The 24,906-nt window shown below is 38.4% G+C and overlaps 1 protein-coding gene across 2 annotated transcripts in view; it reads left to right on the forward strand.

Annotated features, from left to right (window-relative positions):
• Positions 1–499: 499 nt before the first annotated feature.
• Positions 500–24,906, forward strand: part of SLC27A6 (solute carrier family 27 member 6) — a 43,395-nt gene continuing 18,988 nt past the window's right edge. For both annotated transcript variants that reach the window (XM_074855580.1, XM_074855581.1), the window contains exons 1-4: positions 500–1,289; positions 10,008–10,214; positions 12,416–12,574; positions 13,608–13,732. In XM_074855580.1, the coding sequence (XP_074711681.1) occupies positions 776–1,289; positions 10,008–10,214; positions 12,416–12,574; positions 13,608–13,732 (1,005 nt within the window). In that variant the 5' untranslated portion in view covers positions 500–775. The remainder of the gene's footprint in view (positions 1,290–10,007; positions 10,215–12,415; positions 12,575–13,607; positions 13,733–24,906) is intronic.

Here is a 24,906-nt window from a genome sequence, read left to right on the forward strand (position 1 = left end):
GCCCTGCTCGAGGCCTCAGCGTGGAGCCGAGCGCCAGGGACCAGCGGTGGTAACTGACTTCCCGGGGCCGAACTGCTCCAACCGCTACAGCAGCTCGGCGGGGAGCGCCTGCCCGCCCCGGCGCGTCCCACCGTCCTCCCAGGAATAGGAGCCCCGGCCCTCGTTCTGCCGCCGTCCGCCGCGGCGAGGGCTATCGCAGGGCGACGCTTCGTCCGCTCGGTCGCCGCTGTACCCAGGAGCCGCCTCCCGGGCTTCCCCCGCCGGGGTGGGGGGATGCCCCAGATCGCGCCTTATGCAACCGGCGCAGGGAGCAGCCGCCGCCGCCCCGCAGCAGCTCGGCGCTGTCCGGGAGTCCGGGGGGCGGGGTGGGGAGTGTCTCTCGCCTCAGCCGTGCGTGGTGAGGGCAGCAGCTCCCGCCCTGCCTGCCCGCGCCTCTCTCGCCGGAGCTTGCCCTCCCGCAGATGCGGAGTCCGACGCAGCGCGGGGAGGCTGGGGCGGGCGGGCGGCTCCGGGCGGCAGCTGTGCCGGGGCTGAGGCGGGTGGCGGGACCGAGGTGTGCGGCGGGCGGCCGCTGTCAGCAGCTCGGCTCCCCCTGCCCTGCTGCTGCCTGACCGGGAGTTGGTGCGGGCTTCCCAGGGCGGCGGCGCACCTCTCTGGTGGAGGAGAGGGCAGGAGAAGCATCAGCCCTTACCGGCTTTCTCTTCGGACTCCGCACCCGTCCTGGCTGCTCGCCACGTCCCGACCCCCCTGTGTCAGGCCGCCTGGCTGTAGGTAAATGAGTGGCTGGGACGACCTCTACCGAATCCCAATGCTGCCCTCCTGGGTGCCGGGCGCTGCCGCCGGGATTTTCTCCTTGCACCTCCTCCAGAAACTCCTCTTCCCCTACTTCTGGGATGACTTGAGATACCTGCTGAAAGTATTGATGTACGGGCTGAGAGTGGAGATGTACCGACTGCAAGGGAAGATTGTCACCGTCCTGGACAAGTTTGTGAAGCTGGCTGAGAAGCAGCCCCACAAGCCGTTCCTCATCTATGAAGGGAAAGTGCACACCTACCAGGACGTGGACAGAAGGAGTAACAGGGTAGCGCAGGTCTTCCTGCGCCACGGGGCGCTGAAGAAGGGTGACACGGTGGCCTTGCTGATGGGCAACGAGCCAGACTTCATCCACGTGTGGTTCGGGCTGGCCAAGCTGGGCTGCGTGGTGGCTTTCCTCAACTTCAATGTCCGCTCCAGATCTCTCCTGCACTGTGTCAGTAGCTGTGAGCCCAAGATACTGGTGGTGGGAGCAGGTAGAGTATACGCCTGATTCGCACATCCAAAGATTTTAATGCCAAATCTCCAGCTCCTTTATTGAAAACCTGATTTTCAGATGTTCACAGAATGAAAGAAACCTTGGGCTAGAAGGGGCTTCAAGAAACCATAAAACTTAAGCCTCTCAGGCAGCATCAAGTACATCCATGCTTTGGGGACATCCATTTAACCTTTTCTTTAAAAATGTGCGTTGTAGGAAAGTTTGGAATATCTAGCATTTAATCGCTTCAGTAGTTGTTTATTGTTTCAGAAAAGGTTAAAATGATCTATTAAGAATAATTTCCCATTCCTTTTTAAATAGTCAATTTTAATCTTAACTCATGTACCTTCTTCTCCTGTACTATCTCCCCATCTTTCTAGTGATCAAAACCACTGCAAACTAAAAGGTCTAAGCTCAGACTGTACAACCTCAGCTGTACAACTATTTGCAGAGGTACAATAGTCTTCCAGGGACTAAAAGTGAGAGGGTTTTTTTATAGGTGAAGCACATAGAGGGTTGATTTGTAATAACCAACTTAGGGTTGGCATTGGATTGTAGAAGAAATTTCTGTATTTGTATAGGAGATAATGGTGTGTGTTGTGTCAGTTTCCAAAGTATTACATTTTTATTAAGTGCTTCAAAAGAATTTAAAATCTTGATGGAGGCATACTGTGCATTTTATATTCAAACTGAGCTTCAATTAGAGAGTTGTATAAACTGAAGACAGATCCAAAACCTCAATTTGCCTCAGCATTTATGATCAGTGCAAGTGAACCTGCAATGCTGAAAGATCACACAGAACCTTGACATTTGGTTGGAGGAGGATATTTCCAAATATTAAAGTTACCCTTCCTCTCCAAAATTATTACTTCACGTCTACTCTGCCATATTTCTGTTTCACAACTTACTGCCTTATTCCTATTACACAGGTTGTGGGGTTTTGCATCCATGACACCTAAATGGTGGAATTTCCTTCCATCTGTTCTCTGCTGCTGCAAATTTGTGCTTTCAAAATGTATTTAAGATTTCTCCCTCGCAAATTTTGTCATTCTGATTGTATATAGTATGCTGGTTTAAGAATGCTTGGTAATTAAAACAAGCTAATGAAACAAAAGCCAATTTAACTATAATCCCAAAACACATCATTCTGAACTGACAGGTTTTAATTTTGCCTTCTTACTTAGTAGAAAAAAAATCTCATTTAACAGTCTCTTGTGAATACGTGCTTTTGAGTTTATGGAACGGAATTAATGTTCAGGAAATTCTTGCTCATCAACTGTGGTGAAGGAGAACTTTGGATCAAAACTTGTATCTAAGAGTAGTCTTTATTAAAATGAGAGGTTAATTAATGAATGAAAAAAGCATTTGCAAATCAGGAACAGGGTCCGTGTTTCTCCACTCTTAAATTTGTTACTAGCAGCTGATAGTGAGAGTGACTGTGTTAAACTAACTTGTTCTAGCAGTCTGCCTCTGCTCACAAAAGAGCTATGTGCAGACAGATAATGCAACAGAGGTACTAACACATTAAGTCTTCTAAGCTGGTCTTTTATGTGTTGGTGTTATTCATGGGTTTTAGTCTCTGAATTAAGTTTGTCAGTCCCTTGAACCTGTAAGGCTTCACAGTATTCCTCTTAGGGACTTAGATGCTTTTTTTTTTTTTTTTTCCCATCAGTATCTATGAAAGAAGTTGAAGTTCTGTTATGTCCTTGTTTGTTTTCCATAATATGGAAAAGGAGCCTCTCTAAAAGAGCCCAGGTTTTGCAACTGAAATTTCGTATACCATTCAGTGACTGTAAGGACTAACTCATACAACTCTTGAAACAAAACCATACTATACATAATTATTGTACATAGTATTTCTCCCTAATGTTTATAAAAATTGTAGGGCAGTATTTAATACTGAGGTTTCACAGTTAGATAATTCTCAGAGATCTGTTAAACATCTTTTTGTCCAGTGTTAGTGTGTGTTTCAAGGGATTCTTCCTTACCCGTAGGCATGACGAACTTGTTTGTGTTTTCCTCTTGTGGCACCATTTTCCACAGGATTATGCATAGCTTGAACATAGTATATTTTTTTGCAAAATATTTACACTAAAAGCAACCTGTGGCCCAGTACCTATTATTGTCATAGCCAGGCATCATGTTTGGCAACTAGCATTGTTTTTTTAATCAGAGATTAGTATGTAATGGTATTATTTCTCGATAGTGGAAATTCTGATTTTCAAAAATATGCAGGTTTTTCACCCTCCACCAACAAATATGAGCTTGACTTAGCAATTTCATTTCTTGTAACAGTTACAAAACTTACCTTTTCAATATTTTGGATGACCTTAAGTCTTGTTCGTATACTGCAGCACAGCAGAAATTATGCCCTTAACAATTTGACCATTAACTATATGTGCTCAGCAAGACCAAATCTTGAAATTCTTGTCTGTAATGGCACATTAGATCAGGAACCTGTACTCAAATCCACTGTAATATTAAGGTTACATTTGTGCTGAAGGGAACCTTCTACCTTCTGTTGGTATTTGGAACAGTTCCCACAGATACTTGTTTATTGCTAAACCTTCCTTGCTCAGAATGGTGGTGTAGCCTTCCTCTGCGTGAGATGATTGCATCTTGCAGCTTCTTTTGGTACATCCTGTAATTTTTCCAAAATGCTTTTATTTTTTCCAAATGTGATCCTCTATCCAGATAGGCTGGGTACTCTTTATGGTTGCATTTTCTTCCACACCTTGTTCAGTCTTTCATGCTCCCTCTTGCACAATCCCTCTCATTTGTACTCAGTAGAATTTTGCTTTATGCCTGCATATTTTTCAGAGGTTGTGGTTTGGTAACCTGGTCCGATTAGTATCATCTTCTCTTTCCTTCAGCACTTGCAGTCAGACTTTCTTCTGGTTTGACAATTCTCTGACATTTTGATTGCTTTTTCTAACTTTAGGTGGGAGTCTTCCAATAGTGCTTAAGTTTTGGGGGTTTGGTTTTGACTTGTGTATTCCATGAACTCACTGCAATTAAATGTTTTACTCTTAAGCCTCAGATATGTTGTTAAAACTTCAAAATTTCTCTCTTGTTGGTTTCTTACATGAAATGGCTATCTCTAAAAGGTTGAATTTTTTCTATTACAGCAATGTTATTTTAATTCATTTAGCACAGTCTAGTGCTGGCTCTAAGGCAAATATAGATTCTCTGATTTGCCAATATTTAGACTTTGTGTTCCTTTCCAGTATTTCCAGTTGCCTTTTGGGCAGAGACAGAATTTTGCTTTAGCTACTTTCATTTGTGTGCTGTGTTCCCAGAGCATTTAGCTCTTGCTTTAATTTGTTATGTAACATTCTCACACTTCCATTCCCAGAAACACTGTCTACCACCACTCCCATTCTGGGGTATATTTGTTGAAATAGATTCAAGAGTTGGAGTTTAAAACTGCATTTTTAATAAAATAGAATTTAATTAACATGTAAGTAAACAAGGAACTTGTAAAGGAGAAAAAAAGAAGCTGTATGCCCCTATCAGACTTACCTGATGACTTACCTGATGATCAGATGCCATCATCAGCTTACTCTTAACAGCAGTCTGACCTGTTTAGAAGGTTATTTGTCCATACTACATTTGTTACCAGATTACGGCACCCTTACTCATTTAAAAAGTACTGGTTAAATAGAGGAGTAAAGTATGGCTTAAAATGAAGGCACCTTTTGAGGCACTGTGTCTTTTCTAGGGAATGTTTCTATTCCTTGGAGTCTTGCTTGAGTATTTTATCTTTTAGGCAGTACCTGTGTAACAGAAATGCTATTAATCAATACTTAGAATCTAGTGACCCATCAGAATGGTACACTGGAATTTGCCGGTGCATTTATAGTGTGTTGCAATGCGAAAGAATTCGGCTCTTAGTAGGAAATCCCAGATTGCCATCATGACTTCTGATGCAAGGATTCAGCTGTGAAAGGATTGCATTACTAAACTCAATGAGGTTGGTGTACATCAGTCCTGATAGCAAAGGCTATTCAGGGAACATACGTGCTGCATGGACACGTGGGCAGCCTGGTCTACATGGGTCTGCTTGAGTAGAGGTGTTGGACCAAGATGACCTCCAAAGGTCCCTTCCAAACACAACCGTTCTGTGATTCTGCAATTCTGTACAAAATTACATCGCCCAGCTGTACAAGTACAGCATTTTCCTGGCCATGATTCTTTACTCTTGAGACACCAGCAGTACTTCCTGCTGCCACTGAGTGTATTCTGAGCTTCCTGCCGTCTGAGCTCAGAACCAGGGTTTATGCTGGCAGGAGTAAAGTTCAGACAGAAGTTTTTCTACATCCTGGAGAAAGAGAGTAAACAAAAGTCTTTTTTCATATTTGTGAGTTAAGGTCATATGGTATTATATACAAGTAGCAGTATCAGCTCTCGTATGTTAGTGAGTGAAACATATGGATTTTATCAAAACCATCTTTTCTTAACTATTTGGAATAAAAACCTATTCAGACCTAAACATTTAGGACAAGAAAACCATGGAAGACCTGCAGAAGACACTCATCTTCTCTGTTAGACACCATATCTCTTGGATCACTTGCTTTTACTCAGTCTGCCTCTCTGTCCCAGATGGCCTTTGAGTGGAAAACAGTGCCAACTGTGATTTCCAGGCTGGTTTCTGTTTTACTACCTTTACTACCTTCAGTGGCGTTTCAAGATACCAACGCTGATTGTAATTTCTGTTATTATTATTTAGTGAGAATAAGTGCTGAGTGTAAAGAGTCACTTGTGGGATCAAGTACAAGTAACAATGATTTTCTGAGGCCGGACAGTGTGGGATAGAGTTTGGACTTGCCCTAGTTTACTGAGCATATCAGCCAGGGTACACATCAAAGTTATGTAAGAACCATTTAATACAGTTTTCCTTCTGAGTAACTTTCTGTTCAGTACAAGTTGGTCTCATAATCTGATGTGTTTCTTTCATCAGTGTAGGCTGTGTCCTTGCCAACAGGCTGCATTGTTTCTTTGATAGAAAATAACATTAAAAACCTTTTATGCAACTTGAAGCCTAGGACAGTAGTTCAAAACCAAAACATACTTTCCTAGCTTTCTCAAAAGGTATAACTGAGTTATGTATTCATGGGAATTTAATGTAACAGTTTTACGAACTTTTTGTTGAATAATGAAATGCTTTAACAGCAAGAGGGGAAGCAAAAAACAAGAACAGTGGAGAAGCGTATTCATCTTGATGGATTACAGATACTTTTTTTTCCTAGTAGAATCCAAATAGTTAGCAAATGGTCCATATTTATATACAAACTATGTAAACAATGCACTCAGAACTGCTGACTACTTTGCCAAATTTTAGATAAGCAGCCATTTCTTCCAAAACAAATAAACCACAACCTGAATATACTTTCATAGTATAAAAAGCAAACAAATACTTGAGAGAAACCACAAGCTTAAATAGCTAAATTGCTTTACTGTAATTGCTTTCCTATATGGTAAAGTACACATACCAGATAGCTCTAGAAATAATGGAACTATAGCTCCTCCAAGAGGACTGTTTTTTCCTGACACATGGACAAGATGATAATGTAAAGACCAATGAGCCCTACACAACGTCTGGCACAAAAGTTCTTTGTTCAGGGAACAGAACATTGGTTGACTATCATCAGGATTATTCTTTGGAAATATGTTAGTACAACTGAGAGTTATCTTCAAATACCCCATGCTCCTGTGTGTTCCAGAATTTTCATTTTCTGGCACTTTGAATACAGCTGTTTTAAATCACCCTTTCTTATTCAGGAAATCACTGTTTCTGCTGTTCTCTGCTATCTAACTAGAAATTTATTTCAAGATAATGTATAATTACAAGCTGTTCACATATTGTGCCAAGTACTAGTTTCCCGACCACAGAAGAAAAATTCTATTGTATATAATTGATTCATAGTTTAATAATAGTTAAAAAAACCCAAGCCTCTGCGCAACAAAAACCATAGGTTTTATGAGTGAGTGTTTAGAGAAACAATATAACAGTGTGTATGCTTAATTTGAAGACTGATCTTAATTGTTTAAATATGTTTCAGTCTACTAAATGGGTGCTATGCCCTCCTGTCGTTCTTGAATCTTAAATGATTGTGTCTGTAGAGTTGAAATTAATGGTTGCCATCTTTCTTCCTTTGAAGGAAGGAAAGAAGGGAAAAAGATAAAGAAGAGGTAAGTCCTCTTCTTTTTGACAGATTTGCACTTCATGTTACTCAACTATCCAAATAACTGGGTGCACATTTTATCTAGAACTTCTGGATACTAAAAAATATTTGTCAATTTCTTCATGTCATGCAGTCCTAAACAAAAAAGGCTTCTGTAGAGAAGTTAAGAGTTGGTAGGTAATACTGTTTCATCTTCATGACTTTCAAAAATATAAAAAGCAAAACAGTTTAGGGAAATGCAAGAAGGAATTAATTTGTCTATGGAAAATAAGGAAATGCTGCAATGATCCCTTTGGTAGCTGCAGTACTTAAAAAGGGTGATACTCATAAAGGGTTTTTTGCCAGGCCTTTTGCAAGAGGATAGTTTCCAATTAAACAATAGGTGAAATTTCATTTACAATTACACTGTAATTACGCAGGACAACTTTGCATGATGACTTATTGGACAGTTTTTCTCATTATCTGTACATCACATTTGTTACCTGGAAATGACACTACACAGGATAGAGAGCTGAATCTGGTTCGAATGATTACTGGAAGCTGGAGGAGCCAAGAAATTCTTAACAATCCTTAATAATTAACAATCTTTAACACTGTAGTTGGAGCCAGTGCACCAGTAAAGTGATATGTATGTAAAGTGACCAATAAGGAGACATATATGTGTATATATGCATAATAGTAAGACAAAAATCAGTATCAGAAGATAATAAGTATATAGTTATTCTGTCACACTTGGTTTATTAATAGCTGGTTTTCATTAGAAATAATACCATTGTATTTTCATATTTATTACTTGAAAAAATATACCCTGATTTTATCATACAACAGCAAAACAGAATTAGTATGCCAGTGAACCTGGACTTTTCAGTGCATCAGTTTCCTGCAGTTAACACTGCTGTCCTTAACATTATTTTTTATTCACATGTTTTCTATTGCTATGCATAGTGGAAGGAGACTGTACTCCAATGATTCAAACAGGAGGCTATGTATCTTTTAGATTTTCATAATTGAATGATTCCTTCCTGAAATCCTTCTGCAGTGCAAGGAAGTTAGAACACAAAAATTTTAATGTCACACTCTATCAGATCTATTTGCTAAACAGTCATAAAATATGTAGAGCTCGTACTCTGTAGGCTTTAGGTTTAAGACATATGTTTAGTTGGCAGCAGTAGGCTATATCTCTGTTTTAGTAATAGAGATTAGTATATCATTAAAATATAGATAGCAGTCTGTCGTGAGCAGTTTTGTGAAAGATTGAAAATCTTCAGTTATTTTGGTATAAAATTTATGCAAAGGGATTCTATTAAAAATATCCATATTTAACATTTGTTAAATGAGCTTGAAGTTAGCATCAAGATTTCAAATGCTGGCTCTAGCAGTGCCTCATTATGAGGTTATGGGTGAGTCATGTCAACTTTGTTTGTTTATTCATCTATAAAAACTGAGATAATAACATAAATTTATACCCACGGGGATATTTGCAAGATTAATTACATAGGCTGAGATCCAGCAAAGCACTTAAGTGTAAATGAGTCTTTAAGTATATGAATAGTTCTATTGAAAGCAGTATTATTCCTATTCTTGAGAATTTTCCTGGATTAGTACTTTAATGCCTGTGCAGTGTTCTGAGAAAAAGACATTGTAAAAATGCTTAGAAACATAAATAGCAAATGTGTTACCTAAGGATTGGCCTCTATTTATATTTTTTAATTTTTGTTTCATCTGGGACTCTCTCTCATGATTTCTTTCCTGATAAGCCAGCAATAGATCTTAGTTATGCTGCTGTTTTTATTTCATAAAAGTGAGTTTATATTCAGGTAAAAGTCAATAGAAGGAATGGCTCAATGAATGAACATGTGATTATAAGAAAATAAAATTGTCTGATGTACCTAAAATCAGATTCATTAAGGTATCTAAAACACCCGAAGTACTATATAAATAGTCACATGGTTCTTTGGCAGTGTCTGAATAAGCCATGTGCCCGTGTCATATTTCTATTCTGTGAAATTCAGGTACCTACATACATGATAATATTTTTTTTTGTTTGTCTGTTTTTTTTTTTAAATCAGTCACTTCTGTGCTTTTGAAAAAAATACTGCTTGGTGAGATTGCTGTTGACGGCATACAGCAAAACCTGCACTGTAATTATCATCTATGTGTATATTTGCTTTTCCTCTTCAACAGGTTTCATTATTTACTTGAAGTTGAAGCTTAGCTACACTTCATTCTGGTCTTAGCAATGACCAAGGGTTATCCAAAATGAGGTGGGAAGCAGAAGCTAGTAATCAAAGCTCACCATTTTACTTTGAGGGATAGTTGACAATTAGACCTTGTGGGGTCAGCATTATTTATACCATATTATATCCTGTTTTCAGTGAATTTTCATTCTAGTTCAAAATTACTGAATTTATGTTCATGCAGGTGACTTAGTTCCTCTTTCTATTATAAAAAGTAAAACTTTCAGAGAAAAAATACTTTATTTGCTAGTTTTGTGAAGACATAAGTAATGTTATTTTATGTTAATTTTTAAGATTTGCTTGGGACACTGGAAGAAATTCTTCCCAACCTCCAAAAAGATGTTAGTGTGTGGATAATGAGCAAAGACTCCAGTTTTCCAAGTGTGCATACCCTTTTAGACAAAATAGAGTCTGCATCTGAAGACCCTGTTCCCGTTAATCATCGCTCTGCCAACAACCTCAAGTCATCTGTTTTATATATATTTACTTCAGGAACAACAGGTACGGATCTGCTAAGGAGTCTATATTTTCCTTCAGCTTTCATCTAAAGCTTGATTTTCTGAAACTCTAATATTTTGGTTCATCTTTTCATAGTAGAATATCATACTTCTTACCTAGAAGCATTATGGTAGAAAATAAGCACGTTTCTTGTCAGTGACTGTTTATATTCAGTGGTTTATGGGATTCTCTTCCTTTTTTTTCCTGCCACATTGTGCAAATACTATGAGAAACTTTACCCTTACTACTTCACAGTTAAGGTGTTTATAAAATGTTTTGCTTTTTTTGTTGGTTTTGCAACGATAATAAATGTTTTGTGATCACATACCACTGTCTAGCTAATATAGCTAACATTGTATCTAGAACTTTGTTTAAAAACAATCTTCAAACAAGCAAATAGGCATTTGTTTTTTCTTCATTAAGTCATGTTCTATGCAGGTTACTGTAGAGACAGAAAATACGATTAAGTTACTAGCCTTTTAGTTTAGAAACAGATGGCTGAATTTATTACCAGTGCTCCAGCAGCTAAGAAGCTAAGACTTTAAAAAACTGATCACTGGCATGAAAAGCAGCATGATGTTAAGCAGATTGGCATTCTCATTCGGCTGAATATAACAGTTTTAGTCATGAGAAGATGTAAAATGGAGATTTGTTTTATGGCTTTGTTCCCCTGTAAAAACAATTATTTATTTACTTCAGGTTCTGGGGAAAAATTAGGAAATAAAAATCTGAGTCTAGAATAAAAAAATCGGGAAGATATAAATACTGTCAAGAGGTCGGGTGTGTTTGTAATACTACAAATATAAATATTGTTGGGCTTGCTGGTTAAAAGTAAGGAGTTTTAGCCAAAAAATATTACAGAATTCTCCAGGTGGGAGGATTTTGTTCCTATAACTGCATTCAGAATATCTGTGTGAAGTCTGAAATTTTAGTTACGTAGAGTTTGAAATATTTCTGAACACTTGTATGTACTACATTAATTTACATTGGATTTCTTTTATGTACTGTGTAAATAAAAGAATAAGATTTGTTTAATCTGATGAGTATGGAGTAACTAATTCAAATCTAAAGTAACTGACCATTTTCATACGTTTTGATAAAGCATGAGCATAGTGTTGCTCCTAAAATCAATGACTGGTAAACTTAGTTAAAAGTAAAAAGTATCTTGCATGGTCTGTAGTCAGCTGTTGGTGAAGGTAGAAGGAAAAAACTCTGTAGAGCACTTCTTGTTATAAGTAGTTCATTGGCAACATAGGCTTTTATTGCCTTTTTTCTTTACTGTGATGGGTTTTGGAATAGCTCTGAGTTGTAGCTAGAATCTCCATAGATTACACTTCCAGTTAACAGCTCTAGTTAAGTCTTCAAATGAACAGTGACTTTGCTAGAATAGGTGAGAAAACTTTCTAAACCATTAAACTTTTTGAAACTTTTAGCAGTTCTCACTGTTCATCATCAGGACTCAACCTGAAATTCATGTGTGTATGTGAGAACATGTATGAAGCAAGAACACATCACCTACTCAAAATAATGGGTAACAGAGTAGTATACCAAGAAGCCCTTGCATGTGAGTCTGCATGTTGCTGAACAGAAATTCTGTGCTAAACCTGAGGAAACTCATTAAGCAGAACCTAACTGGAGTGGATGTTTTGCTGGGTTGTTTTTTTTTTTTTTTAATTCTACATAGTCTTCATAGTGTTATAAAACAAATAGGTAGACTCAGATGTACACATCCTAGATAAGCACCCACTACATGATCTACTTCATGTACATCCCATACTTTTCTTAATTATGTTACAGTCACTATGACTCTTGCCTGAAAGAGATCTCGTGTGATCCTTTTTATGTAAAGGAAGTCCATATGTACAGTAAATGCTTTTGACCCTTTGTTGGCTCTATATAATTTGATAGCATGATAACCATGGAGTTTCTTCGTGTTTCCACCTGTTTGAATTGACTTGACTTCAAATTAAATAACTACCAAATGAGGTTGCAAACTGACATATATCTTTATATGTACAGAACAAACATGCAATACTGTATTAAACAGCCAGTAGTCTATTAACTGTCATCTAAACAGATGGCTGAAAATTTGGTTGCAGAAGAAAGAATTGATTCTTTTATGATTTTAGAGACCTTATACAGGAAAAAAAAAAAGAGTTATCTTTAAGAGAAACTTTATGCACGGTTTTGTGTTTTCATTGCAGGTCTTCCAAAGGCCGCAGTCATCAGTCACATACAAGTTCTTAAAGGAGCTGCTGGACTGTGGGCTTTTGGTGCTACTGCAGAAGACATCATTTATATTACTCTGCCTCTTTATCACAGTGCAGCATCTCTTCTTGGTATTGGTGGATGTGTTGAATTGGGTAGGGCTCATTTCATTTAATTGTGTTGTTAATAGATAATTATTTATTATAAAAATGTGTAAAATACACTTAGGTTCACTGCCATTAGGGAAACTAGTGATTTGCTGAAATCAAATGAATAGTCTTTTTGGAATAGCTTTATATTTCATTATTTTGGGGATGGAGGGGTATTGTAATAGCAAAGGATCTCTTACAAGCTATCTTTGTGGTACTGGAGAAGAATTAATTATAGTCATTTGTGTCACAAATGTTTTTATTTTCTCATATTTAGGTAAAATGGAAATTAGGGTCATGTAATATTTTGGCAGTGTGTATAGTATATGTACAGACTAAGCATTGTACAGTGGAATAGAACTAAGATGTATTTTGGGGAACTTAAAAAGACTGACAAATACATTTATAGTAAAAATTCAGCTTTGTCATATATCATTAGATGATACAGAACTTTTTTTCCATTTAATTTTTGTCCTGTTTTGGCACTGACAATCAAATACATATTTTACTGAGACAAGATAGGTATCCTCAATAACTCTCTTATAATAGATCTATTTGGAACTTGGTGGCAAATATTTCCTGTTTCCTGAAGCATCAAGGAGAAGTCAGAGCAAGGGAAAGATCATTGGATTATGGATTATTCTCTCTGACTCCGCATCGATGAATACTTTCTTTGTGAAAAATAAGGTTTCAGTGATACTCAAATTATTTGCTAATTCAGGCTGACTTTTCTAGATATTTTCAGTTAAACTCTTTTGAATAACGTTACCCTACCAACAAAGAGAAGCTGTCTTCTTGTTTATAACCTCTTATCTATTGGTTTACTGTCTCACCAAGGAGGAGGCCAGGTTCATCTCCCTTCTTTGTCTACCAGGTTTGAACATGTCTTCTAACAAAACAGCTTAAATACCATATAGGTCTCTGAATGAGGCTGTTCTGAGTTCCTCTTATGTTCTATTTTGTAGAAATAGTGACCATAGCTAGCTAAGCTGCCATATAGAGAAAATGCTTCATTTCCTTTTCTACTGTTTCCCTAAAGGTGCAACCTGTGTGTTAAAAAAGAAGTTTTCAGCCAGTCAGTTTTGGAGTGACTGCAAAAAGTACAATGTGACTGTCATCCAGTACATTGGAGAACTTTGCCGTTACCTTTGCAGCCAGCCACTGGTAAGTGAAACCAAAATGATGGCTATTCGTCTGTAAGTGATATGCACTTTTATTGTTCTTATTGTGGTTATGTTAAAAGGGAAATAAAACTGTACTGAACCTGTCTCCCTGCCCTTCTTTTTGTGTGAGGTTCTTAAAATATTTAGTGATCTGTAGACTGCAAAAAAACCAAATGGCTTGAATCAGGAAGACGTTATAGTATTAAAAGAAAAGATTTTGAGACTAAAAACTGATTCAGTGTTATTGGGTGAAAAAATACTATTTCACAGAGTTTCACAATGTGGCTTTAGAAAACCAGGATTGCTGTTCAGTGTCTTTCCAGAAATTTCAAAACTTGGCACATAAGTATATCAGAGGTCTCAACTTTTGTAGGCCATGTTTTAGCACTGTTTTGACTTGTGGAATGTGCTTGTTTTGAGACAATATAAACTGTATTTTAAATTTGGAAGCAGTGTGGTCTAGGTTAGCAGCTGAGGTTGTACCTTTTGTTCCAACTAGAAAGCTATTCCAGACAACAAAGCTAGTTTTGTTAAAGTGACATTCCTCTCTGAAATTGTGATAACATCAACTTGAAAAGACTTCTTTTCCCTTGGCAGTAAGTGGTGTGGTGGTCTATCTACATGGTATCAAGTACAAAGTATGCTGAACCTGTTGTAATTACCAAGTATAGCTGACTCAGGTTAACTGAATTAACTTTTGATCTGGCTAGTTTCCGGTATGTTTCTGTATCTATCTGTTGATGATAGAGAGACACCAAGATGTTTAGGCTAAGCTAAATGCCTAAAATTCATTGGAATTAATTCAAGATGTATAGAATAATATAGATGGAATGGATTTAATCTGTTGCATAGCAAACCCAACTGACTTTCTATCCTCAAATGCTTGTGCTAAATGTGTCACAATGAATATGAAACAAACATCCATAGCCCAGTATAAACTAAAATTCATCTTGCTAATGCTGGCAACTTCCATCCATTTATGACCTGCAGGTTGCCCTATTGTGTTTTAATCCTAAATGTTGCATCATACATTATTTTACCTGGTTAAGCATTTTAATAAATTACTTTACACATTTATGATCATAAACAGCTTTTATATATACATAACTATAAATTACATCTTCCAAGTACCTGTATAAAATTAAGCAAAAAAGAACTGTATCCTCTTTTAATTTAACAAAATGTTTAGGAGAACACAATGACATTTGTGAAAATGTACCAAAGTTGTATGCAGTGCAACTATTATGTCTTTGAACATTCTGCCTTTGCCTCTACCATAATTTCATTTTGTGATTTCAAAAAAATAATTGGTGATTTATTTCTGTTTCAGTTAATTTTATTGAAATGACTCATCTCTTCAGAAATGGTGCCAATGATTCAAATTAATTAATCTGAAAATTCTTTTCTAATCCAAGTCCTTATTTTATGATTTTCCAGAATAACCTCCTCCTTAAGCAGTGTTCTGATAATTTGAAGAGAGTGCTAATCAGCCTTGTTTTCCAGCAGAATAACAATTTGCATTAATATCTCAAGTTGCTGACCAAAGAATAAAAAAAGTCAGTGACCACAATCCACAAGACATTAGATTTTTCTTTTCTCCTGAAAATTTTCTGATGTTTAAGTAATGTAGAAGTGCACTATCCATGCATACCTCAGCAAAGAGAATGTTCTTGAATTAAAGAGGGCATGGCTGGTATCCCAGTGACCACTGCTGACTGTGATGTGAAACCAGAATAGAATCATAGAATCATAGAATCATTCAGGTTGGAAAAGACCCTTGGGATCATCGAGTCCAACCATCAGCCCTACTCTACAAAGTTCTCCCCTACACCATATCCACCAACATCTCATCTAAACGACCCTTAAACACATCCAGGGATGGTGGCTCCACCACCTCCCTGGGCAGCCTATTCCACTGTCTGACCACTCTTTCTGTGAAAAATTTTTTCCTAATGTCCAGTCTAAACCTCCCCTGTTGCAGTTTAAAACCATTCCCTCTTGTTCTGTCACTAATCACCTGTGAGAAGAGACCAGCACCAACAATGTCCTTTCAGGTAGTTGTAGAGAGTGATGAGGTCTCCCCTCAGCCTTCTCCTCCTCAAACTGAACAGTCCCAGCTCCTTCAATCGCTCCTCATAGGATTTGTTCTCCAGGCCCTTCACCAGCTTCGTTACCCTTCTCTGCACTCGTTCCAGCACCTCGATATCTCCCTCGTATTGAGGTGCCCAAAACTGGACACAATACTCCAGGTGTGGCCTCACCAGTGCAGAGCACAGGGGGACTATCACCTCCCTACTTCTGCTGGTCACACTGTTTCTAATACAAGCCAGGATGCCGTTGGCTTTCTTGGCACCTGGGCACACTGCTGGCTCATGTTCAGCTGTTTGTCAATTAGAACCCCCAGATCCTTCTCTTCCACACAGCTCTCCAGCCACACCTCCCCAAGCCTGTAGCGATGCATGGGGTTGTTGTGGCCCAAGTGCAGGACCAGGCACTTGGCCTTGTTGAAGCTCATCCCGTTGACGTTGGCCCACTGATCCAATCTATCCAAGTCTCTCTGTAGAGCCTCCTTATCCTCATGCAGATCAACACTCCTGCTTAACTTGGTGTCATCTGTGAATTTACTGATGATACACTCTATGTCCTTATCAAGATCATAAATGGTCAGAAATGGTCCCAACACCGAGCCCTGAGGAACACCACTTGTGACCGGCCACCATCTGGATTTAAATCCATTGACCACCACTCTGTGGGACCGTCCAGCCAGCCAGTGCTTGACCCAGCAGACTGTTCGCTCATCCAGGCCATGGGCAGCCAGTTTTTCTATGAGAATCCTATGGGGAACTGTGTCGAATGCTTTTTGAAAATCCAGGTAGATAATATCCACAGCTTTTCCCTCGTCCAATAGTCGGCTCATCTTGACATAGAAGGAGATCAGGTTTGTCAGGCAGGACCTGCCTTTCATAAACCCACGCTGACTAGGCCTGATCCCCTGGTTGTCCATTATATGACTTTTAATGGCACTCGAGATGACCTGCTCCATGACCTTCCCTGGCACCGAGGTCAGATTGACAGGTCTATAGTTTCCTGGATCCCCCTTTCTGCCTCTCTTGTAGATGGGTGTCACATTTGCCACCCTCCAGTCCAATGGGACCTCCCCAGTTAGCCATGACTTCAGGTAAATAGTGGAAGGTGGCTTGGCGAGCACATCTGTCAACTCCCTCAGCACCCTTGGGTGTAACCCATCCAGTCCCACAGACTTGTGTGCATCCAAGTGGTGTAGCAGGTCTCTGACCACCTCCTCTTTAATTGTGCTGACCTCATTCTGCTTCCCCTCCCCATCTCCCAGCTCATGAGGCTGGGTGTCCAGGGAACAGCCAGTTCCACTGCTAAAGACTGAGGCAAAGTAGGCGTTGAGCACCTCAGCCTTTTCCTTATCCTTGGCTACCACGTTTCCCTCTGCATCAAATAAGGGAGGGAGATTTTCCCTAATCCTCCTTTTGCTGTTAATGAATTTATAGAAACATTTTTTATTATCCTTAACAGCTGTAGCCAAGTTGAGCTCTAGCTGTGCTTTGGCTCTCCTAATGTTCTCCCTGCATAACTTCACTACATCTTTATAGTCTTCATGAGAGACCTGGCCCCTCTTCCAAAGGTCATAGATTCTCCTTTTGTTCTTGAGATCCAGCCAAAGGTCCCTGTTTAGCCAGGCTGGTCTCCTTCCCCGCCTGCTTGTTTTTCGGCATACGGGAACAGCCTGCTCCTGTGCCTTTAAGACTTCTCTCTTGAAGTATGTCCAGCCTTCCTGGACTCCCACGTCCTTCAAGGCAGCCTCCCAAGGGATTTTGTTAATCAGTCTTTTGAACAGCTCAAAGTTTGCCCTCCGGAAGTCTAAGGTGGCAGTTTTACTAACCCCAAGGATCGAAAGTTTCTCCAAGGATCGAAAACTCAATCATCTCATGATCACTGCACCCTAGACGGCCTCCAACCTTTACCTCCCCCACAAGCTCTTCCCTGTTCACAAGAAGCAGGTCCAGGAGGGCACCTCCCCTGGTCGGCTCACTCACCAGCTGTGTGAGGAAGTTATCCTCCACACATTCCAGGAACCTCCTGGATTGTTCCCTCTCTGCTGTGTTGTGATCCCAGCAGATACCCAGGAGGTTAAAGTCCCCCACAAGAACAACGGCAAGTGACCGCGAGATTTCTCCCAACGGTTTATAGAAAGCTTCATCCACCTCACTGCTTTGGTTGGGAGGTCTATAGCAGCCTCCCACAGCAAGATCTGCTTTATTGGCCCTTAACCTAATCCAAACACTCTCAACCTCGTTACCACTATACTTGATTTCTGAGCTCTCATAGCATTCTCTAACATGCAGCGCCACTCCACCACCTCTCCTTCCCTGTCTATCCCTCCTGAAGAGCTTGTAGCCATCGATTGCAGCACTCCAGTAGTGTGAGGCATCCCACCACATTTCTGTTATAGCTACTATGTCACAGTTCTCATACTGCATCATGGCTTCAAGCTCCCCCTGTTTGTTGCTCATACTGCGTGCATTGGTATAGATGCACTTGAGATGAGCTAATGAATCCAACACCTTTTTGTGAGTGTGGGCCTCATTTCCCACCAGACCCTTCTCAGGTGCTTCCACGGTTCCTAAACATCTTTCCCTTCTCTCAAATGAAGTGGTTTTCCCTTCCACTTGAGGGATTGATGAAAACATGACCTGAGCTCCCGAGCCTTCAGTTAGCCACCCCAGTGCCTTGAAGTCCTTTTTGAGTGACTTAAGACTTCTCTCTACCACCTCATCGTCACCTGCCTGGATAACCAACAAGGGGTAGTAATCAGAGGGCTGCACCAGAGCAGTAACCCTCCTTTTAATGTCTCTAACCCGAGCCCCAGGGAGGCAGCAGACCTCTCTGTGGTATGGGTCTGGTTGACATATGGGCCCCTCTGTACCCCTCAGAACAGAGTTACCCACTACAATTATTCTCCTTTCCTTCTTAACTGAAGAAATCGCAAGTCATGGGGCTGAGGGACAAGCGGTGGATGACTCACCAGATGGGTCCTCATGTCCATCTTCATTCGGCTGGCCGTCTAGTTCCAAAGCCTCATACCTATTGTATAATGACAACTGGGAAGGTGAGGAATAGTGATACCTTTGTCTCTCTGTTTCTTTTTTTGTGTGTGTGTGTGTGAGTTTTTTAATTTTTAGATGTTTGTTTTTTAACTTTATAATAAACAAAAAGTTATAGGATAATGAAAAATCCAGTTAAAAGACTATAAGGAAAATCAAAACGTATGAAGGGTCGAGCTTTTATCAATTGTGATTTTTCTTCATTGTGAGCTAACATAATTTCTCCAGAGTCATCTCCCGTCTTTCCAACACTTCACAACATTTGCTGTGTTTGCAGCCTGAGACATTAATTGTTCCCCTTTTCTGTCCTTTAAATGTACAGTTAGAGCATAGCATTTTGTTATACCCCTTCTATCCTGTTCAGTATCTTAAAGCAGGAATGGTAGATTAATATACTTAATTTCTAAAACAAACTCTCATTTTTAAATCCTTACAAAACCATCATAAAGTTAAAGGAGTTTTAAGTTTTGGAAATAAATTATTTGTGCAATCATTAACTGTTTATATACTGTATACTTTACATAACCATTAACTATAGAACTACTCTATTTCTTTTATGTGCATACTTTCTAGGACCTGACATGTCTAAACACGTTGCTCTGTGAGGTTATGGGGTTTTTTGGGTTTGTTTTTTTTTTTTTTTTGCTAGCTGGCTGAAGAGAAACATGAAGAAAAATTGAAATTATCAAATGAATCGGTTGGACAGCTAGGTACTTGAAGAAAAATAATGAGTATTTTTCATGTTAAAACTGGAAGAGATACATGTTCACACAAATAAGTGGAAGGATTTTAAATATGTTATGCAATCCATTATTATTTTTCAAGTACGTGAAATAATTTGCCAAGTTGTTATCTCTCTTTAAGTTTCATTAACTTAGAAGTACTATATACTGGCAGCATGAGAAAGATAAAGCTAATACAATTTTTAAAGCTATTTGAAGATATGTGGGCAGTGTTCTCAAGGTTAGAGTACTATAAAGCTCCTCTAATGAACATAGTTTTAAAGCATAGCAATTAGGTGCTTCATTTGTTTCTTTAACACTAAACTTGAAATAAACGGTATATTTCTAATAGTTGGAATCTCATTTCATAGATTTTGAACTGAACTTCTGTCAAGTCTCTGTGGTAGCCTATAGACTCTTGTCTTAGCTTTCCTTATTAGTTTTGTCTTGTTTGATCTTTCTGCCTCCCACTCACATCTGCAACAGCTCTTGAAGACTCTTTTGCAGTAGAATTTTTCTGCAGTAGAATCTCTTCTGCATCCAGTTTGGTTTAGTAATCTGTTGTCTGGAAAGAACATTTGTTAGAAAATGAAGTTGTCTTTTTTTCGTTAATTACAAAGACCTTGCATTATGTGATCACAGATTTTGCTGGGCTCCTAAGTAAGTGAGTAATCCTCGTGACTGCCCTCTTCCAAGCTCTTTTTCTGCAGTCCTTTGGTCATAATGAAAGTACAAGAGCCAGCATTGATGGCTAGTAGTCATCAGAAGCTACAAAATGTTCTAAGATATTAGCATGACTACTCCCGTGAAATAGAATATTCAGCAAATTAATAACTTGGTCTTGTTGACTGACATCACTCCCAGTCTCTATTAACAGTGATCTATGAAATTTCAGAAGTATGGCATAGCAAAAGCTCCCTACATCCTGTCTAAGCAAAGGCCTTGGAAATACTTCTCTACTAATCTGTGGACATATTTTCCTTAGTGGTGTGCAACACATTTAAAATTTAACATTTAAAGTGTATACAAAATCTTCCTAATGCACTTGCAGATTTATTTCAAATCTGAAGTAATTTGAAGCTATTTATATAACACATTGTGTCCTGAAGCTTTTGGAAAGGTATGAATGGTAATGCAGCATCTCTTTCCTGCTTTTCTGTAAAGGAGACCTGAATCCTGAAGTAGTTTACAAACAGAGGCTAGAAATCAGTTTTCTTGATCATTATGTCCTGTCTTCTACTTTCATAAGCTGTCATATGTTATGACATTAATTGTATGATTTATGATACCTTGCATGAACTTGGTAAGCTCTCTGTTAAAACCAGAGTTCACTTCTGCTTGTATTCAAAGTCTATTTCACAGTTAATTATATCATTAGAAATTTTCTCTCAATATCTGTCCTGTTTTATGTTCATTTGGTATTGAGCCAGTGTTATCCTTGGCATCAGTAACATTTCCTATTTCCTTGGGGTTACCTCAAGTGTATAAGACCATGTATATCAGCTTTCAGACTTTATTTTGTTAAGATGAAGCAAGCCAATCTCTCTACTAGATCCAGTTTGGCCAAGGTTTCTTTGGATGGGATTAAGCTCTCTGAAGGGTCTTTAGAAAAGATTTATTTTATTGAAACTCTCCTGTGTTAGAACAATAGTAATTTAGAGAGAAAACAAGGAATTCAATGTTGCTGGGATAAGCAAACAGAATGAAGACTTATTTTCCTGCTGTTGACTCAGATGTTGTGGGAAGGGGTGTAAGAATGGGGTTTATATATGTCGGATAGCACTGTCTCCGACCTAGAAACAGGTCTCTGAAGGAAGGGAATTTGATAGTCAGGTAAGGAAGGGAAAAGTGAGTCAGCAGGCACTTCTCTACAATTCAGGTTTTACTTGACATCACATTTTTTTCCCCATTAAAGTTTAGTTCAGTTTATGTTCAGTACTGGAAGTTTTTCTTTCTCTTATCATTAAAATGTGGAGTGGAAATTTGTCAAGCCCCTTGCAGGTTTTCAGCATAAACATTTCATTAAACATCCCAAACCAGTAATGTGTCACAGTTACAGACAACCACATCTGTACCTTCCATTTGAAGTCTCTGAATAATCTCTATATGTCATTACAATTTTATTTACTGGGGGGGAATTTTGCAGTTTATTTACTCTTCTAGTAACCTGATTTTTTTTAAAAAAATCTGCAACCACTTGCATATGTCGTAAGGAGACATCATTCTTAATCCAAGTTGTTACTGATTTACTACAGTATTAACAGTGCCTAAAAGGAGAATTGAACACTATTTGTACATGCAGTTAGAGAAAATAGACTTTTTAGACTACGAACGTATTCAGCATATCTGAAATGGAACTTAGAAATGGACCTGGGATTTGGAAGCTTGTATTTTTTCCCTCCAGACTGTATCAGTTGAGCTAATAAAAAATATACTGTATATCACAACAAACTTGGTCTGTGCTTTAAACTACCATTACTACAACAACAGTATTATTTTTAAAAAGTGGATTTAAAAGCAGGTTATAATCCTGTCCATTTAGGCTACTGCCTTCTGATATTTATATGTACTGGCATATCTCTCTTGGACTCCATCCACATGATGAATCTGTGTCTCATTCTTCCCACTAATAATTGTAAGGGTTTTCAGGTTTTCTTCCTGAAAAAGTCTTCTGTAATGTTCATAGAGTTCTTTTGACCTTAGGAAACATTAGTTTTCCATACCCAAAACAGCACTGAAGGCTAGTTTCAGATATGGAAACTTCATATTGCTCACAGAATACTGTGTGTGATAAGGAATGCAAGAAATAATCTGTGTGCACTTTAATTCTTTGAATTGATCTTTGGAAAGTTTTGTGTAATTTGTTTTGAATTGTGGGCTTCTGGGACAATCACCAAAAATACAGTAATCTACTTTGTATTACTGTGTGGAACAAAAGTGCCTTTTTTTTGTTGGTAGGTATTTCTGAGGAAGTAGAAGTACAGCTAAAGAAAACCTTTCCATTAGAAGAGCTAAAAGAAGAGAACTCCTGTTAGAATCTAATCCTGTTAAATTAACAGGAGATTGATTAATGAAAGCATGGTGAGAGTGAGCTATACTACATAGCAAACAACCAGTTCCTGAACTGGAAGGATGTGTCCTGTTGCTAGAATTCCTGTTCCTTTCTTATAGTTCATCTGTTCAGTATCCTTCCTGTTTTCTTTTACTTGTATTTTAAAATTTGTGTATGTATTTTTCTTGAAAAATCTAGGTGTGATTTATAATTAGGCATTACTGAAAAGTGAGTGTAAGCATGCATCTTGAGGAATTTATTACATCTGTCATCATAATGGCAGTAGGATATCTCTCATCTTATAGTCTCTCTACTAACTACCTGATGCCCCTTTTTTCAGGGCTAATGTGTCAATACAGAACCGGTGAATGTGTTGTTACATGCATTCCTTGTAAATACATTAATGTAAATCCCGTGTGATCTGTCCAATCATATTTTATATTTAACAAATGTTTGCATTTTTCAGGCCCCGAGATTGCTTTTAGTTTCATCAAGGCCATAATACAAGAAACATTTCATGCCTCCTTTGCTTGAAGTTGCCTTTGCTTCTCTCCATTTGGCTTTTCCTGCTGAGGAAATGGTAAAAGTAGAACAATGAACCTGGTTTCTTGTATTCTTTTAAAGCAATGGCTAAGTATATTTTTATATAGGTGCAGTCATGAATCCTTCCTGAACCAATTAATGTACTGTTGATGGCTCTTTAAAAGCCATTTCTTTTATCAACAACTTACTTAATCATGTAGATAGTCCACATAGTTTACAAAGAACACTTACAGAGGAAAGAGTGGCAGATGAAAAATCCCAGGTATGTGGTATTTAGTGTAATAAGGCAGATCTTGACCTGTCCATTAATTACTACACAAATGAAACAAGCACTCAAAATGGAGAAATAGCGTGTCAGAAACTGATTTATGATGTATGCAGATATTTGGTATACGGTTCAAAGATCTTAGCAGAATGAAGAAAAGTCCAGGTGTAAGGTAGGAACAGTTCTTACTAATGCTTCAGAAAGGCATTGGAAAAAATGTTTCACCTTTACTCTTAGAAATAAGTAGATATAGACTGAATCCCCATTTTATTTCAGAATCACTCTGTAAGAAAAGAAAATACAGTGCAGGAAAATAAATAAATAGACTTTTTTAAAAACCTTGGAAAGATGTTCTAACATTCCGTTATTCTAAAATCTGTCTTCCTAATTATCTGTAAAGAACTATTATTTCACATTCAGAAACCCAAAGCTTGAGCAAATTATCACCGGACATACATTATTTGAATCGACTGGTGATAGTTGACCAGGGCAGGGCACCGAATCCTTCATAAATGAGCTATTGTGAGGAAATACAGCTTTCAGTAAAGAAGTGTTAACTAGGTACTGTGTTGTTGCAGCAGGCTAAGAATATGTATGCAGACAATTGCTGTATACCAACTGTTGCATGGTAACTGGCTGACATGCTACAGCTTGTTTGGGTGTCAAGAATGGCACAGGGATAGCAGAGCTTATCTCCCAGAAAAATTGTGTACTAGGTGACTCCTTGGAATTCCTCCTACTCCTGTAATTCTATCTACTGTTCAAAGGGAAGCTAGCTGATGAAATGCCATCTGAATATGGCAGAAATTCAGAGCATGACTGACTAGTGCTAGAGTCTGTTTAAGTTCCTGCATATTTAATTTATTTAGGCTTTCATGCATTAGGACACCCTAAGTATGCATCATTCAAACATGTTTCTAGAATTTGCTGGTATTAGCAAATTATAAGCTAATAAATATATTAGCAAATATATTACCCTTTCCCTTCCCTTCTCTTACTTATGACATTTTATTTACTGCAGAAGTTTTTGGCCACAGCGTCCATGTATACCAATATGCCTGCCTTAGAGCTGGACTCTGACAGCGATCTGGACAATAATACAGATGATGAATATATAGATTGAGTCATGAAAAAGATGTTAAAATGGTTGTTTTATTTACTGTGGTTCATTTTCCACTGAAAGTTAGTTATGAAAGCTAACATGAATCAATGTCATATATTAGTTATACAAAAGTTTAGGTAAAAGTATGTAAAAAATAGCTATATGAATTTATTCACTTGTAAAAATAATGTAAATTGTCACTGTTTAAAGTTTCACTCGTTATAATAATTCTCTTCATACTTATTAAACCTTCTGGAAGATTAAATTATGTATAGTATCCATTCTTATGACTGAAAGACTGCTAAATGTATGACAGTTTTAGTGACTTTTCCCCAGAAAGCCCTGCAGTACTCTTC

This window comes from Strix uralensis, chromosome Z, assembly GCF_047716275.1.
Source record: "Strix uralensis isolate ZFMK-TIS-50842 chromosome Z, bStrUra1, whole genome shotgun sequence".
NCBI lineage: Eukaryota > Metazoa > Chordata > Aves > Strigiformes > Strigidae > Strix > Strix uralensis.